The sequence below is a fragment of the Zosterops lateralis genome (genome assembly GCF_965231275.1).
Source record: "Zosterops lateralis genome assembly, chromosome: 9".
NCBI classification, from domain to species: Eukaryota; Metazoa; Chordata; class Aves; order Passeriformes; family Zosteropidae; genus Zosterops; species Zosterops lateralis.
Window position 1 is genome coordinate 6720741 of NC_139769.1, and position 18354 is coordinate 6739094.

General features: G+C 40.6%; 1 protein-coding gene across 9 annotated transcripts in view; it reads right to left on the reverse strand.

Moving 5' to 3' along the window:
- Positions 1-18354, reverse strand: part of ELAVL4 (ELAV like RNA binding protein 4) — a 65117-nt gene that overhangs the window by 7180 nt on the left and 39583 nt on the right. For all 9 annotated transcript variants that reach the window (XM_083867447.1, XM_083867445.1, XM_083867448.1 and 6 more), the window contains exons 3-6: positions 12744-12847; positions 2536-2689; positions 1922-2147; positions 491-529 (exon numbers count right to left, since the gene is read on the reverse strand). In XM_083867447.1, the coding sequence (XP_083723573.1) occupies positions 491-529; positions 1922-2147; positions 2536-2689; positions 12744-12847 (523 nt within the window). The remainder of the gene's footprint in view (positions 1-490; positions 530-1921; positions 2148-2535; positions 2690-12743; positions 12848-18354) is intronic.

Here is an 18354-nt window from a genome sequence, read left to right on the forward strand (position 1 = left end):
ACCTGTAACAAAAGAAACTTTGGGCTGATTGAGGTGCACACAGCTGTATTTTCAAGCCAAATTTATGATGCCAGATGGGGAGAAAGGTGGTCTTAACTGTGAGACACAAGAACAGCCTAATTCTGATTTTTGACTTAAATTTTCCATTATCAGATCAGAGATTTATTAAAAACTCAAGTTAATAGTTTTGATTCTAGAAAAAGCATCACTTAGCAAAGCAACTGCAATTTCAATGCTTGTAGCTGTGGCACCTAAACCATTTGAGAAGCCCACCTGTAAATCAAAAAAGGTTGAAAAACCCCACAGAACTTGCGCGTGAGGCCTTTTAAAGTAACAAAACCAACTGAAGTCCAAACTTAAAAAGAATTTGACATGCTGGTGGAAGAAAAGAAGGGATAAAAAAAATAAAGTTAGTGAATTAAAAAAAAATAAATTGTAGCACCAATCTGTGCCAACACGGACATCTGGCAATCTGTGGAATTCTAATTACCTCTTTACGCCATAGGCCATATTAAGCAAATTGTCCAGCCTGAAAAGAGAAGGAGGGTCTTTGGGTTAATGTCTCACAGATGGCAAGATCGCTCAATGGAACTATTATTAATAGTGTTCCATTTTCAAAGAAGAAACGTTCAACAAGTTTCCCACACATCTAAGGAGCCTAACAACTCCCAGCCTGCTTTGTTAAGTCTGAGGTTGTGCTTAAATTTCCACCAGAGCATTTAAACGCCTTTTTTAAATTTGTCTGCAGTCTTAGAGAAAGGCTTAAACTCCAGATCTTGGTTTTAAAAAATCCACTTAGGATTTGTCTTTTTTTTTAATAATTAAATTTTTTTTGGTAATTCAACTGCTCACCTTATATTTACAGTTAACTTGGAAATAAAATGTGGAATCTAAAACTGCTGGAACTGGAAAAATTCTTGATAATCTGCTTTAATATAATACATTTCCCCCATTTTATTAAATATATTTAGTATTAATCCTTCATGATATGTCAACCTAAATGGACCACCAAATTTTGCAGAATATAATCATCTGCTTTCCATGGCAGCACAATAAAGTCTTTCTGTCCATGGAATGATTCAGTGATAACCTCAATGGACACAGCTGCGTGCCAAAGACACAAAAACAAGTGTAAATTTAATGTATCCAATGACTGACTTTTTATGATCTTTAATTCATTAGCACTTTTCATCACTGACAAACTAAAATTACTTCTGAATAATTCTCTAAAGCCAGTGTGCGACTCAGTTATGCAAATATGTCCAAGTTTTCTTTCTCGAAGGCAGATTTTTTTTATTTGAAAGCTGGGTTGCCTGAGAACTATTAAGTATAAAAGTAATAGGAACATCGCATATTGCTAACTCTGCCTTATGCATCAGATGGAAACAGTATACTCAAAATGCAAAGCATAAAACATCCCCAAAAGCATCTGAAGGCTCACACCAAAGACTAACACAAGGGCTCTTTATACTAAGAGCAGATATCTCAGGCTAATAAATTTAATGATACTCCTGCTGACTGGGACAGACTCAGCTTTTTTCCTGCTACCAATCCACTGCCATTAACATCAAAGTCTAAGCTGCATCAAAACTGTAATAATATAGCAGAAAATAAAAGCATTACCAAAAAGAGAGAAAGAACAGGACAGTCACTGCTCATTTGATTACCAGTGTAACTCTATCCTGTCCTCCCTTTTTCTGTGAGCCTTCATGAGATCTGATTGTACAGTACTTCAGTTGTTTTAGTAAATACAACATGACTACTGCTGTCAGCAGATTTTCCTCCTCATTCTCCAGGAAAGAATATTTAATTTTACAAAGAAAATCAGGTCAGCCTACGCAACTAAAGCTTATTTTCCTGCACAGCACCTGCCCCACATTGTTGTTGCTGGTGGAACTTCAGTTCTTTTCCAGGTAATTACCTGAATCTCTGAGCCTGGTGGTGAAGTGGTCCAGGGTAGCGTCTGTTGGGAGACTGATACAGCTGTGAAAGGAGTGCCTGGCTTGTTTTCTGGCTGGGGTTATTGGCAAACTTCACAGTAATTGGTTCTGTAGCACCACTAGGCTTCTGGCCATTTAGTCCCTTTATGGCTTCTTCTGCCTCTATTCTCTTATCAAAACGGATAAATCCCACACCTCGAGAAACCCCTGGGAAGTAAAAACACGTGAAAAGATAAATATTTGTAGGAACAGTCTCATCTATGAAACGAACATAAACTGAATGTCGGGTTCGACTTCACACAATAGGTGGTTTGTGCAATTTTTGCAAATTAAGAAAAGTCCTGTAAAGAAAAATCCTCTTCCCAATCTGTAATCTCCAAAATTAGCCCCTACTATACTTAATGATTTTAAGTAAACAATATTCTGTATTTTGATAGTCTCTCATTAAAGAGGCAGTAGTTACATCTCTAGTTACGCTTATAAGGAAACAGGTATTGCATTTTACACTAAAAGTCAAAAAAACCCAGCTGCAGACATTTGCAATTTTGCCACTTCCAGAAAAACATGCACATATCAAGGAAAGTTTTCTTTTAACCTGTGACTTGATCAACCAGAATCCGTGAGGTGATGATGCGCCCATATTGTGAGAATAACTGCTCTAATTCTTTCTGGGTCATGGTTTTGGGAAGGCCGCTGACATACAAGTTGGCATCCCGGATGGATGCTGAACTTGGACGGGCATATGACACCTAGGGAGAGAAAAGGAGAGGAGTGTTAGTGAGCTACAGCCACCCTTGGCATTTTGGACAGATAATATTCTGTTCTTTCACAAGACATAACCCTACAGTTCAGACAGGACCTGTTCTGCAAAACCAGCAGAGCCAGGAAAGGCTGGAGGAACAAAGGAAGAGACCTTAAAACAGACACAAGGGTTCTTGAAGTGCGGTGATAAAATAACTATTGTTCAGAGGTGGATTAATGTGCAACTTCCCACGCATGGCTTTGTGAATTTGCCCCCCTGGGTGTGGGTGTGTGTGGATGATTTGCCGTAGCCAACCTTGCGTGCTGAAGTTCCTGCATGTTTTTCTTTTTCCCCTCCAAGTGTCTGAAACCGATCAGGTTATTTGCAGAGTGATCTTTTGTGCTCTCTCTCTTTGTGTTTGCATCCTGAGCTGGCAAGATCTGTTCTGGATGAACAGTAAAGTACTGGTGAAATTAGACTAAATGAACATCTGCTCAGGGAGCTGTAGACTGACACTCATTGTCGGATCTGCAATTTATCACAAGAAGTTCCCTTGCATTATAAAGCCCAGGACCAGACCATAAAATATTACGACCAAGCAAACAAGAAAATCTAGTTGTGGCACTGCATGTGTGCTGTTGGAAAATTACTAATTCAAGCCTCTTAACTGCTCTTCTACCTATGAATCAGATTTATAATTATAATAGGTGCATAAAAAGCCTTCTGCACTTTTAAAATAATATATACATTTAGAATAAACACATTTAGCATCATAAAAACACTTCTTGGATAAAGCCTAATGGCAAATATTCGGCACAGATCATGAATTACTTTGCAGCACGTCTGAAAAAGCATTGGAACTCAAGCTGAATATTCTGCACTTCATTTTGATTTATTTCGATATAAACAGATCAGTACTCTCCCGCATTATGTCTTAAAATGTGTCTAGAAAGGAGGTGGGGGGGTTCCCATCACGAATACAATACATTTGGCAATTGTCTTTCCTTCTTCCCAAGCTTCAGTCTGAGCACAGATGATGTCAAATGCATGCCTGTGTGTTTTATGTGTCAAAGAGTTGTCTTTATGCGCTCTACACCTAAAAATAGATGTTGACTCAACACAGAAAATTATGTTAATGACTAATATTTGCTTCCACAATCTTCTCTGCATAATAGCAGACAAACTCTATAAAGATCCTATATTTTAAGGTTTGTGGCAATTTCTTTTTAACTTACATGTTTGTCCATAACCTTTTAAATCTAACACTTACAGAGAAGTCTGGAAAGAGGAAGTGGAAAATTCAGGGTAAGAAATACGAAACAGAGGTTAGATAAAACATTTGCATCATTGGAGGCAAGCTCAGGCACACAGCACAAAGGCTCAAGCAGACATGAGGAGCTGAGAAACCTTCAGGTGCTGAAAGGAAGAAGGATATTGGGGTAGAAATTATTTTGTGCCACAGCCCACGAGCTGATAGGATGCAGCATTTCCATCTCTTCCCCGCTGGTTCTGAACACCCCTCTGATGGATCCAGGACCAGAACACACATGGATGGCACCACTTGGCTTTTACGTAACAAAGCTCAATCCAGGCCCTTGGGGACACCAGGGGTGTAATCACATGGTGCTTTTACCTACAGTTTGGTTTGGTGCTGGGGCATTCAGAAAAGCAAACTCTCCCTCCCCACTCTGCAAATGCCTCACCTTGAGAGGTTAATGCAAGAGCTCGGGCACCTACAGTTTAACCTACTTTAGGAATAACAGTTAAAAAACATTTTAGACATCTTAAATGTTTAAAAAACATTTAAGAGTCTCTCTGGAGTGAGGGTAGAGATCTTACCTATTCCTCAAATCTGAAAACAGCAAAATGAATAAAGTTCCTGGGAAAACAGCCAGGGGTTTCCTTTGGGTTTCTCACTCTGGCACATTCATTAACCAAATGCCACATTACAGGGAAGATGAAAAGTATTGGGATATGCAAAAAACACTACTTCCCAGAGCAATGAGTGCCTGACATTTTATATCTATACACATACACACACTTCTCCTTACAGAAGGCTCTCTGCTCTCGTGGGCCTTGCAGGCAGAGGAAGGAGAGGCTGCTCACACTCCCAACCCTCCACTCTCAGCACATGTGAACACCTATGGCTGCTCAGGTCTAGTTTTTATTTCCACCCGCAATCAAACATTCAGGCTGCAGGGGAGCCTGAGCCAAAGAAAGAAGCTGCCAAAAGCAACTCAGCCGTCTTTAATATCAAGGAGAAAAGGTTGCGGAGCTGAATGGACTCAAGGCTAGTAATGTCAATTATTTATCTGCTTTTGAATCTTTTTCATCTTCCCTCTGAGGTCAGCCAATGACAAATCGATCGGTTAGAGTGTGCCATCCTGCTTTCAAGCTATTATTCAGTTAGTGCTGAGGACGGGATGTCTTCCCATGTGTGAGCTATCAAAGGAAGAAATCGCCCACCCTGACCCTCCATCGCACCAGAAGCTCCTTATGCTGTGAGTTAAAATGGGAGCAAAATCCAGCTCCCATTTTATCACTGCAAACTGCAAAGCGCTGGGTGAGGACGCTGCATTAATTCTTTATATTCACACTTAAAAATGATTTTTTTTTTTCCCCCTTTCCTTTGCTCACGGCAGTGTTAGCACCCTGTGCTGAAACAGAGCACTGAAAAAGAAAAGAGTATGAAATCCTAGCCACCACAAAGAATTCAAATAATGAGCTGGAGAACACCAAACTACTGTTTGACCCAGGCATTTCTCAGCATTAAAATGTTTGTCCTCTCGTACAACGGTTGAAGGTCGAACCATGGTGTTGAGTTTCACTGCATAAGATCATTTAGGAGCTCTGTGGTCAAATTTGCAAGGAAGATAATAAAGCATTGTACAATTCATTTTATGGCTTGCTGGCCTCAGATGTTAGTTTCTATAAATACATATACAATAACTATGAAAAACATTTAATAGGACATTTCTCATCTGACATTGAGCATTAGCCTGTGTAAAGGCTTCATAATAAACAGCCATCTCCAGAGGCTGCACCACTGTCTCCCAACACCACTGCAGCATCAGAAGGTCCAGCATTTCATATCTTCCATGGCAAAGCACATTTTTGTTCTGGTGCGCAGAAAATATCTCCAAGTTCAAGTAATTATCTTCCCTATTGATTTCCTACCTGTTTTCCGATACAGAAAACTTTTTGAAGAATTACTAACCTCGAGTCTCTTCAGAACATAAATTGAAGTGGTCTGGCCTTTCCAAGCCAGAGCCCACAGCAAAGACACCCAGAGGCATGAATGCATCCCATTTGTCTTATGGAACGAGCAACAGAAGCCATTTGAACACTAACACTTAACCACTTTGCTGCTGCTCCCTGTAAGAAAAGCCTTCAGCTCCTGCTAATCTTGGACTTCTCAAAAATCAAAGTCCATTTCTAGAAGCCTCCTTGTAAAATTTAACTCTGGTCTGCTCTGAAGAGGAATTGCATCACCCCTTCCTGGAATGATAAGTTCTGCCAGCAGAGCCACCCTGCCCTAGACACATCTTAGCAGCAACCAGGCTGCTCATTTTGCAGATACAACCTTCTCTGAGATGTGTTTTGCTCTGCATCTACCATTCCTCACCTGGAGAATGGGAAAAACCACACAGGAGCCTTGAATCAGGGTGCAGCACAGGCATCCAAGGACCACCAAGTCACCCAGCCAGGGCACCTGCAGTCCCTGGGACACCTCTCCAGCCACAAGCAGCTCAGGTGCAGGCAAGTGTTAAGTGACTCCCTGGGCAGCTTTCAAAAAGTTTGTGTAACATTCAAAAATACCAGACCTCTTGGTGACCTTAATACAGAGACTGTGCTTTGTCCTTTTGTGACACTCTCAGATACAGTATTTCTTGTATGATTTTTGGGATGAGTCACTTGGCTTTCTTCTGTCTGAAGTCCAGTCAAAAATAGAGACAACCCTTCCCTCACCTGGCTGCCCCTCATCCCACAGGTACAGAGTGGAAGTGCTTTAACACAACCTCTCAAAAGCCTCACATGTAAATAAAGCACAGTTCCACTTGTTTAATGCACATCCAGAACTAGAAGTAAAATCTGCTTAGCACCAGGGAACGAGCTATGGCAGAAAGAGACATTTCTCACAGCCACTTCCAGACCCTCAACTGTGTCCTAATTTTGTGCAAAACCAGATTTGAGATGTCCTCCTGTGAAAGCTCTGTGCTTTGTCAGAACAAGGAAACACATAAAAGCTCTCTGGTCCAGAGGCTGAAGACCAGGATCTGGAATACTTTCACATCTGGTGCTTGCACTGTGCTGTCCTCTCTCTTCCCTAAGCCCTTGGCTGGGGGATGGAGGGGAGTGACAATGCACTTTTACTGTTGAGCAATTCAATGCCATTTTACAGAGATTAATTATAATTGCAGGTACAATGGCCTATCCCATCATTTCAGGAAAGACATCCACAGATAATAACCTAGAAACACTCTTGGCTGTATCAAGAGCAAGGCTAAGAGAAATAATTGCTCTGGCTCCGTGGAATGAAAAGGACTCATTGGCAAAACTGAGGCCATAAAAAGAGAAATCACGATTAAGAGAAGATGGATGAAATTAAGAGGCAGAGACACTGGTGCCTGCTGAAAGCAGCAGAACCAAAGCTGAACCTTCAAATGCAGCACTGAATGGTTCTCTGAGCACCAGTATCGTTGCAGGCACAAACGGTGGAAGAGGGCTTGTTAACAAGCACTACCAACTCCAAAGGGTAAAGGATTACACTGACAGAGGGTCCTAAAGAGCAAAATGGGAATAAACTTCACTGAAGCTTTCCAGGTCTGTGGCATCTTTCAAGTTTCTTGTTCAAGATCTTGTCTTGGGGAGCAGCAGCCACAGCAGGCGACCTCTCTTTGACTAACTGAGCTACCATAAAAGAGAACAAGCAGATACCACAATTTTAGAAGGATCTATAAAATAGCTACCTCCCAAATCTGCAGTTTGTGCCTGTAATGTGAATTTTCAGGAAAGGGAAAAAAGGAGGTCCAATGCAACTGCACACAAGACACTCAAAGATACAAATCCCTCCATGCTGCAAGTCCAACATACTCAGCTACACCCAGCATTTTCTAACACCCCAACCTTCCATCTCCTCCTTGGAGAGCATCCAAGCTCCACCTGTGCCTTGCCCTGATCTCTCTGTACACCCTCTCCTTACCACCCAGCCTTGCTCAACATCCCATTTCTCCAGTAGGACAGGGGGCTGCAGAGTGTCCAGCAGGCTCAGTGGCCCTGGGGAAGCTACTGAAGAACAAGGTTGGAAAACACCAGTTTCTGGCGAAGCACTGCACCAAGGGCACCCAACACCAGAGCTCTGCTACCACCACTGCCAGCAGCCCAGAACCTTCTGGCTGCCACCCAAATTGTGCTGAGCTCCCCCCACACCTCCCAAGGAGTGTAGGATGGGGTGCAGGAGATGCAGGTCTCTTCCCCAGCACTCCCTGCTGCAATTCCTCCTCCTGCCCCGTGCCGCCTCCTCCGCCAAGCACGGCTGGAAGGCAATCTTTTTGACAAATGACTTTGTAGGACAGAGAAGTCTGTGGCTGCTGTTATTTGGTTACCCTACAGTGACAGGATAGTGTGTAGTTTTGTGGACAATTACAAGAATTAACATGGACAGATTTAGAGCCTGAGTTTTGTGGAAATAGCTGGCATTTTGAAAAATGCCACAGAAACCAAGATAAATGGGAAGATCTTTCAGCAGTAATGTTACTACTTTATTTTAGAAAAAGCAGGATTACTTTCTCCCACAGCCTTATTCGCTCTATTTTAAACTAGGACCATCCAGACCTATTGATCAAAACAAAGTAAAGCAGAAATACAGAATTTCATGTTATTTATTCAATTTAACTTAAAATTAAAATAACTAGAAAAATCCTCTGAGCAGAGAGGAATCATCTCATCCATTTGGTATTTTACCATCTGATAGATATAATGGATTTAAAAACTGGAGGTTAACGAGGGCTCAGAGAACCCAGATTCCTTCTCCCCTCTCTGGGGACAGCTCCCTTGGCTCCAGCAGTGTCACAGCATGTACCTGCTCCTGTGAGGGAAGGAAGAAGCAAACCTATTTCTCAGGCAACAGAGAAAAAGGAAGAGAGGGGTGTGCAAGACTGCACTTCAGGGGGTCACTGGCTCTTTTTAGATTTCAAACTTCCTTTCAAAACTGTTCTGCCCTTGTTCCAGTGAAGCCAGGTCACCTGAATCCCCACGAAAATTGTAAAACACTTCCTTCACATCCTTTCAGGCGCTGTCCTTTTTTTCAGGGCAACACAGCAGTTTAAACAATCTGTACCCCATGCATCACACATCTTATTTTCCTTCTGATATTTGATGCAACTGAATTGCCAGGCAATCTTCAACAGCAGCAGTGACCTTTCATATGCTTTTATGGATGGGCAAATTTAATTTCTAAAAATAGATTCAATTTCTGGAATATATATTTATTTCAACACACACTGTCTCTTCCCTTATTCTAAACTGTTTTGCAGAATTATGTCAAGCTTTAGCTGTAAAAATAAAGTGAAGCTTTTCTCTCTCACAAGAAGATGATGCTGCTATGAAATGGCGTAAATAAAATATGCACTATGATCAGCTGAGGAGGAACAAAATGTGTATAACCTATTACCACCAAACACAACACTTTCTCCAATGCTTTTCCCAAACAGATATTCTGTAAATCTTCACCTCTCAACTTTGACTTGAAAGGGCATCATTGACTTAAATAAAATGCACATAAATATTTTAGCTGCTAGAGTGAAAAGAGATTATTTATCATAACAATGACAGAATAAAAAGAACATTTCTTCAGTTATTTTAGTCCACACATCAGAGCCGACTGTGCCTGGCTGTTCTGCTGATCCTGCTATTAAAGCCAGTTCCTCCTGTGACTGCATGGCTGTTTTTTGCAAGGCATCAGGAGAGAGAGAACATTAAGCTGCCAGAAAAATGTGACAGAAATGAAAAGGACAGCATTTGGGGCCACATGCATAAAATATATACATTATTTTTAAACAGGAATTAAGTGTTGTGGGGTCAAAAAATGAGTGCAACTACAACTCCCCAGAGCCACCTCATGTTCAGTCTCAGTGCAAGGAACAGCAGAGCCCACAGCACAGGTGGGACACTGCCAGCAGGACCACAGTGACCTTGGCAAGCAGAAGTAATTTGCCACTGCAGAAGGGCTTTCACAGATTACTCATTTCAACTTTCTTTCCATCAAAACAGCTTCCAAAAGGCAGAGAAATTCTACCTGCAGGACTGCAACTATCCAACAGACATGGATGGACAGGGGCCAAGGTTCAGTCCATCCATCAATAAGATATTTACAGATTCATTCTGGGGAAAAAAAACCCAGCCATATTCATGAAGAAAGCAGAACAAAGTAATGTCCAGTACTTTTCCAGCTCAATGTTATTCTACTAAATATTTTTTAGTCTACAAAACTATATGCCACAAATTCCTTTCTAGATGTTCTCTTGAGAGAGATTTTTTTTAACACACCAACAGCACATTTTTAGTAACTGTAAAGGGCATCTGTAGCTAAAAGTAATTGGGTCTGATAATTAAATATAGTATTTCCACAAGTTTAAATACTTCAACTGTACAAAGAACGACAGTGAGATGCTGGAAAGCAGCACATGGAGGCAATGGGCAAGTGAGAAGGTTCTGCAGTGCTGAGTACTGTTCCTTATCACCTTGAAATCCTTTGGAAATCAGAGAGAGCTCAACAACTCAGCAACACAAATGCCACTGGCAGCACTAAATACACCTGATTCACCCCTCAGCATGAACACTGGGAAACTTCCATCCCCACTGCACAGTACGAGGGAAAATAGACCTCATTTATCAGGATTTCCAGAAGTAACATGTAATTAAAAATACAAAAAAAACCCCAAACCCCAAGGGGGTAAAGGTAAGGTAATGGCATGCAATTTTGCAATGAGAAATTGGGTTGGAAAGTGCTGATTAGATGTCCCTGTGGCCAAAACTTTGGCTGTTGGGATAGAAGGCTCCCTTGGTTTGATTTTAGGCAACTGCATAAACCCTATTTTATTAAAAAAAAATCCCAAACCCTAATGCTTCCTGACAGTCATAGAAGAACTTATGCAGCTCCTGTGCATGTAGATTAGATCAATCTCTTTGCTTATTATTAAATTTTAACAGCTTTCAAGAGCACCCAATAAGGTCCTTTATTGTACACCAGTCTACCACTAAACACAAAACCCCCCAAACAAACAAATCATTGTATTTCTAAAATTTATACTGAATTAAAAAAAAAAAAAACCAAACCCACAAATAAGATTTTGCATAAGAAGTTCCCAGATAACTAAAGTCTTACTATAGATAAGGTAAGACATAATGGTTTAATTTTGCATGTGAGAAATGTATAATAATTGGTGTGGGTTGGAGTTTCTGGAGGCCTTTTACAGCACCAGTTTCCTGTAACCTTGAAATATTATGAATGCAATAGCATTGCTCTGTTTCACAAAAAAGAAAAACACAGGCAAAGCAACAGAGGTACTTAGGGACAAGAAATGCAGTTCCTTCCTAAGGCTGAATAATGTTCAAAATATACATGTACTGCATTAAAAACTGATCTAGATTTTTCAAATTCTACTGAGTTTTTAATAAGTATTTTCAAAATATATTTTTCCCCAATAATGTGCCTTTAAAAGCAATTTGGACAGCAACTTTTCACTGTAAGTGGAAACTGCTGAGTCCAAGCCTGCATTTCCACCTGCAGCAGTTGATAAGATGGTAGATTTTGCTGCCTCGCCTTACATATTCCTGTAAGTGTTTCCATTAACTCCACAAAACCATGCTGTGAGCATTTTGATGTATGGCCCACATGCCTATCTGTGGGATGGAATCTGGATGGTCTGAGGGAGGTTTGGAAGCAGCCTTTTCTATGAAATCTGTGCGGCAGCTGCTCTACCACTTTCATAACCCTCAGCTCAGCACTTCTCCTCTTCACTGATCAAACAGATCAGGGGAAAAACTTGCTCAAAACAATCCTTAGAAATACACCAGAATCCAAGAAACATTTTTGCTTCAGGGAATACCACTTTGTCCAAACCACAGCCAGAATGTCAAAACCTACAGTACTAACCACATTACATTGTATTTTCTTTGCAAGCTACAACATCACTGACATTACTTGTACCAATATTCAATACAGTAAAAACTCTATTTTTAAATTAACATTTTTAGCTTTGAAATAAAATTAACTACAGAGGAAAAATTAAGAAAATGGTGCATTCAAAAAAATGATCAAAGCAGTCTCAGATAATGTGAATGCAATCTGCTGTTTGTTCCCCTTCAATTTTTTGATTCACATCCCTTAAGCTGTATTATTTGTCAGAATTTGGGATGTGGAAATCTTCTGTAAGCTGTTTCAGAACAGCTTTATCAGCCATGCAGCAAAAACTGTCACAGTGTAGAAGCTTGCTTTTCTTGTGAGACCACTAAAGAAGGTCATTGAATAACTAATGGTCTATTACAAACAATGAAATAAGAGACTTCAGTGGGAAGCCTCCAGCTTTTTAAAGAATAAATCAAATTAAGGATGTGGAAATTGAGAAAAAAATTTTTTTTGGAGAATGACATATTCTAACTTGTGAGAAACATGCTTTGAACACCGATAATGACAGGAGTGTCACTAAAAGAGAACTCTGTGACAATGTATTTCCCATTAAAACATAAGGAAACATAACTTGTTAATACACCATCACGAACTTCACCTGTTTATGGATAATGGTATCACTCTGGCTGTTTTATTCTACATTTAAGCCTCACTGTCACACTTTAAAGAGCTTCCTGCTACTTTCCCCCCTTCTTTAACAATAGCAGCAATTTCGGAGAAGAGAGATTTCATCTTCTGCACGTCTGCTCATTGTTCCAAGGAAGAGCTTGTTAACCCCCTTACAATGGAGAATAAAATAGTGGTGAAATTGTCAGAAACAGTTCCAACTACTTTCTCCCCTTCCTGAATTGAGCATTTTACATTGTCTTACCTTTATGGTTTTGGTCTGGAGTCTGAGTCCATTTAAAGTGTTAATGGCTTTCTCTGCATCCTTTGGATCAATGTAGTTAACGAATCCGTACCCTAAACTCTGCCCTGTTGAAACACAAGAAATAAAGAAAAAAGGACTCAGTATTTTTCAGAACAGGAACAACTTCCAAGAGTGGAAGCACAATTTTCTTATACTGTTCATTTCATCCCTGCTTTCCCTTACAGTCTCTACGCTGTTTTTCACCATTTCTTTATCTCCTTAATACAGGGGGAGCCATCATAACTTTAAATTGCTGCTCTGAGGATGCTTCTGTAAGAACAAGAAGCAGCAATCCCTCACCCTGCCTTCCCCAGGAGTTTACTGAAAAGCATATATGAGGCTTGACAGCAACAGAATTGTGTAATAGTTTTGTGCTGAGCTCCTAACAAATATAACTGGCTGACCTGCCAGTAACAAGGCCACATCTTCAAATTAAATAAACACACACACACATAATTTTGCTGCTGTTATAAACAAGTCTTGAAGCACTTAAACCGCAAAATTAGGAAACTGCATTTTTACACTAACCTTGAAGGAGCTGAGGAACAGAAAACCACCTTTACATCTCATTTTACTGCTCAGTGAGCAGCCAGTAAATAGGAGAAGGGACAGCCCAAATTGCAGCCGGGCGAGGGACAGCGTTAAAGCTCCCCTCTGAGTATTTGAGATGACAGCAAACCCAAACAGTGCAACAACTGCTGCTGTGCACGGGATGGCAGGAGCCCACTTCAGCAGCCAAAAGCATTTCACCAGCTTCTGTTTCAGCGGGGAGACCCAGGCGTGTGTTTGCAGCAGAAACAGACCCGGTTAATAACTGGAGAAAGCGACAAGGGGCTGGGGAGGCCGTGCTGTCGGCACTGCAGGGATCATGGATGTGCACAGGGCTGGGAGAATCCACTCCACAGGGATCTTTCCCCAATTCCCAAGCAGCAGCTTTGCAGCACCAATTCCATTAATGCAACATGACAGACAGCCGCTTCCAGATCCCTTCCTTCGAGCATCCTACTGAACTTGTTTTGCATGTTTGGAAAACACAGGTTTTTGTTTTTTTAAGGCCCATGAACTCAAACACACACAGATAATCACATTTCAAGAATCAGCAAGGCACAGGCGAATGGTTGTGTATTTCAACCACGCTCCCTCTTACACACCCTTCTGTGTATCTGGAGCACAGCAAGCCAGAAATCCACCTGCCTCTCAGTGCTGATGTGCAGGGGATCAAAATGCTCCTGCTCCCAGGCAGTGAGAAAGAAAACATGTGAAAATCCCTCCCAAGGAGAGGGGCAGCATTTGTGGAGGCTTCTATCCACGGGAGCAGCAAGCAGCAACCCAGCTCCTGCTCACCAGGAGGAAGGGGAGGTTGGGAAGGCAGCTGCACACCAAGTGCCTTGATGTCCCCTGGAGGCACAGATCCTGCCTCCCAGCACAAAGCTTTGTTTCTTTGTCTCCTGGACTACAAAAAAGCATCTGTGTGTTTCTCAAAGTCAGACGCCACCAAAAATACAGCGTTTGCTGTAACACAAATACAGGGAGCGCTTCTGTCTTACGAAATCAGATCAAAGCCCTAAAAGCTGCTAACTATGCAATGGAAGACTTTAAAAATCCATGGAAACACTGCAGTTCATGCCTGAAATGCCCACATGCAGGCGTAAGGATAAGAAATGGCTGTTTTAACATACAATACAGCCAGGGAGCAATTCCATCCCATCAATTTAACTTCAGAAAAAAGTATAAAAACATACTCTGTCTTCCTGGAGAGCTGAACTAATCGCAACAAAAATATTCTTACCCAAGAATATTACATGACATTAACCAAGAATGACCTGAAGTCTGGCTGAGCACAAAGCCTGGAGCAGAAATACTGTAAAGATGCTTTCCCTGCCATGCCTAACTCTGCTTGCCTACCTAAGACATACAGCCCCAACCCCTACACCTCTGAACATATAAAATCTTTGATACATTTAATCCTAAAGAATCCTAGGGAGAAGAAAGCCATTCTCTAGGAAACAAATATCTTTATGGGGTGAAGGTGACTCAAGGATCAGAGTTTGGTTAACCTGTGTTTGCATCCTTTTCCTGTTAATCATCTCTGGACTTCAGATGTACACAGAGAGTAGGAGTAGCTGCTGTGAGATTGGGATTTATGTCCAATGCCTGATCCTGAGTTTCCATGTCCAGCCGCTGCTATTCTCAAGGCACATGGACTGACCCATCTCTACAACGTAGACATTGTTTTCCAACAATCTCCCAAAGAAACAGTCTCACTTCTGTAAGTACTTGCACAAGAGACCATGGACAGCAAACCCACAGACAGCAGTAGCAGTAGGAAAGGAAAATAAATGGCAATACAAGAAAATCAGCTCACAATTACAAAGAACCTTTTTTCTGCATCTCGCAGTAACATTCAAGTTATTTAGATACCATCATCTCTCATTCTCACTACCAACTGGCAATGGATAAATATATTTTCTCCTAGGTGAAGGATAACAAATACCAAAACGAATAAAGCTGGTCTTGTCTGCGTGCAAGACTGCAGAACCTGGCTTAATAAAAACTATTACACTGCCATACCATTTTTCTTCCAAATAACAGGTCTGCAGAAACACGATTTCTTCTTGTTAGTGTATATACTCCTGAACATCAAGAAATATATGAAATTTGTAACAGGATTGCAGGCCTGTTACTCAGAAGCATTTGGTTATGAATTCATGTCCCACTGATTGCCATATCAGCTGTACTGTACTCTCACAAAAAAGGGTGAATGCTCAGAATTTTGAGCACTGAATTTCTGTTAATTCAATGAATACCCCTTTTATCTTAAAACCTCTCAAACTCCACACCCTTCACAGCCCATTGAAATCTCAGTGCAGTTGTTTCCATCAGCAAATTCCTTCTGCTGCTTCCTGGCATAGACCTCACTGTACCAGTGGAGCTGAAGGGAGAAAACCATCCATTAAGAGCTTTCCACTTCAGGGATGTATTTTGTTTGGTTATTTTGTATTTTCAACCATCTCCCCTAAATATTATTATGTGTTTGAAGATTGAAACAAACACCCCAGTCTCAAAAAATTGAAAAGAAAAATTCAGATGAGATTTTTGTCTGAAAAGCTTTATGATGACTGTGGCAAACATCATAAAGTTTTACTGTGCTAAACATTTGCAGTTAAGAAGCCAAAAAATTTTTATACAAGCAGCTAAAAACATGAGTTTCAAATTCCTCTCAAGAGCAATGTACTGTATGTCAGACAAAACAGACTCTAGATACGAAAGAACTAAAACCTGTTACAGGTGAAGAAAGGAAAAGGATTTGTTCCAGAATACAGTAAACAGTATGAACTTCCCTATTTTCTTCATCATGTGCTCTTACTGCATGTACTCCAAAAGGGTAACACTTCTTTGGACACAATCTGGCAGCACAAAGCAAGCAGCTGGACCTCTCAGTGGGATCCCACACAGACACTGTAGTTCATTCCCATGCTACACTTCCCAGGAACAGCACCGTAAATAGTAAATATTTTCTGTGATTTGGAATCCAATAGTTCATCACATGCTGTGATTCAGTAGGTCAGGCAAGAGATATTTCTAGATGATCCTAAAACAACACCTTGTTATCTTGCTATTCCCACCGCTCCTTCCGAATGCTTTCTCTAGCAGCAGAGAATGTATAAGGGACCTCCCAGAATCTGGTAAGGAATAGGTCTAAAAATGAGCAGTAACAGGGTTGGAAGTTATCAAGGACTTGACAGTCTTAAAAAAAAAAATCCCAAAAATCAAAACAAGCAAAGCCAAGCCCAAGCTGGTAATGTACATGTTTTGCATTTGAGAAAAGTTCCATTTCAGAGCTGAAAATTATGCTTAAAACAAGCCATGAGAAAGAAGATAGATTTTTTTTCCTATTTACCCTGTATTACTTATCTATACATCCAAAAAAATGCAACTGTGAAAAAGGCAGTGTCAAAGACCTGCATCTTCTTCCTTTACTTCCTCTGTAAGCCAGTTTGCTTTGGCCAACTCCATATTTATATTAAGAGGTAAAGGGAAAACACATAGAAAAAAAACCCTGTAAGTTAGAACAGCAGTATCATAGAAAACAGATTTTAAAAAGGCATGAAACCCCTCTGGCTAGTAAAAGTTGAAATAACAAAATAATTTCTTTTTAGGTTACAGAAAAAAAGATCCCTTAACACTCATCCTGACTCACCAAGAGATACTAATAGTAACAGCATGGAGACATCAGGCATTATGTACACCTGAAGAAGTATGTGAAGATATAACTAGCAACCCAGGTGAATACTGAATTATATATGTTTAAATGAAATTATCTAGATTACTTACAGAGAACAGACTCCACAAAAAAAAAGGGGGGGGGGTAATGGCTCTTTTGTGATCAACAAATTCCAGGAGCCTGGAGGAAAAAAACGTTTGCACTGAAATTCAAAGAGGGAGGACTGGATAGCCCAAGTACTTACAGGTCCAGCAGTCTAATGCCAAGCAAGGCAAAAATACAGAATATTCAATACTAGATTTTAATAATCAAGAATTAGTGAGGGGTAATAAAATCAATGTCAATCAATTTAAGTCTATGGAAAATAGATGCTGTCAAACTAAACTGACACCCTTCTTGATGAGATTACAAGTCTGACCTATAAATTTTAAGAATGCCATTAAATCAACATGGATATACTTAGTCTTCTCTAAAGGACTTAATTTGGTACTGCTTATTAATTGACTAAAACAAAATTAACACAGCACATATTAAATGGATTAAGAAAGCCAAGAGATCTCTTAGTGGGAATCGTGAACAGGAAATCACGAGAAAGATGCTTTCCTACAGGTCTGTCTCAGGAAACAGATCTTGGCCCTAAATTGTTTATTTCCACCAGTAAATGGAAAAAACCAAAACTCCTTGCTCGAGAAAACTGACTGCAGAAAGACAGGAAGAGGAGAGGATAAGCACAAAGAGGACAGAGGGAAGGTACAAAGCAATATAAGTTCCTCAGTAAATACAAATACACACATTTACACAGCACAAAGATTATATCCTGACAAACTATGTTAACTGTGGCATGCTTTAGGAATGCTGAAATCAAAAACTGACACAGGCACATCAAGCCTGCAACACTGACACAAGAGTTAAAACTATTCTTGCCACAAAAGTCACACAATCAGCAAGGGAAAGAAAAATTGCTGCTTCTGATCTGCCTGTGTTTTGCTGAGGAACAGCCCAGTCCTGGCGCACATGATCCAAGCAAGACACTGATGCCTTGGTGATGGGGCATGAGAACTGACTACAGCACAGGAACTCCTTCAGTTGAGATAAAGGGGACAAATCTCCCTACCTAATCAAAAAACTTGCGACACTAATTTGTATGAAGCTGAACCTGAACACTACTACACTAGTATTCACCTGAAGTACAAATTTTTTTTTTGTTCCTAATGTCTGCCCATGGAGTTATGCATCCAAAGTCCCATTGCTTGGCAAGTGAAACCAGACTAGAAACAGTACAGCAAATGCTGTTTTCCTGTGGAAGCCATTTGCTCTGTGTTTTTGACTTTGAAGGTAACATGAATT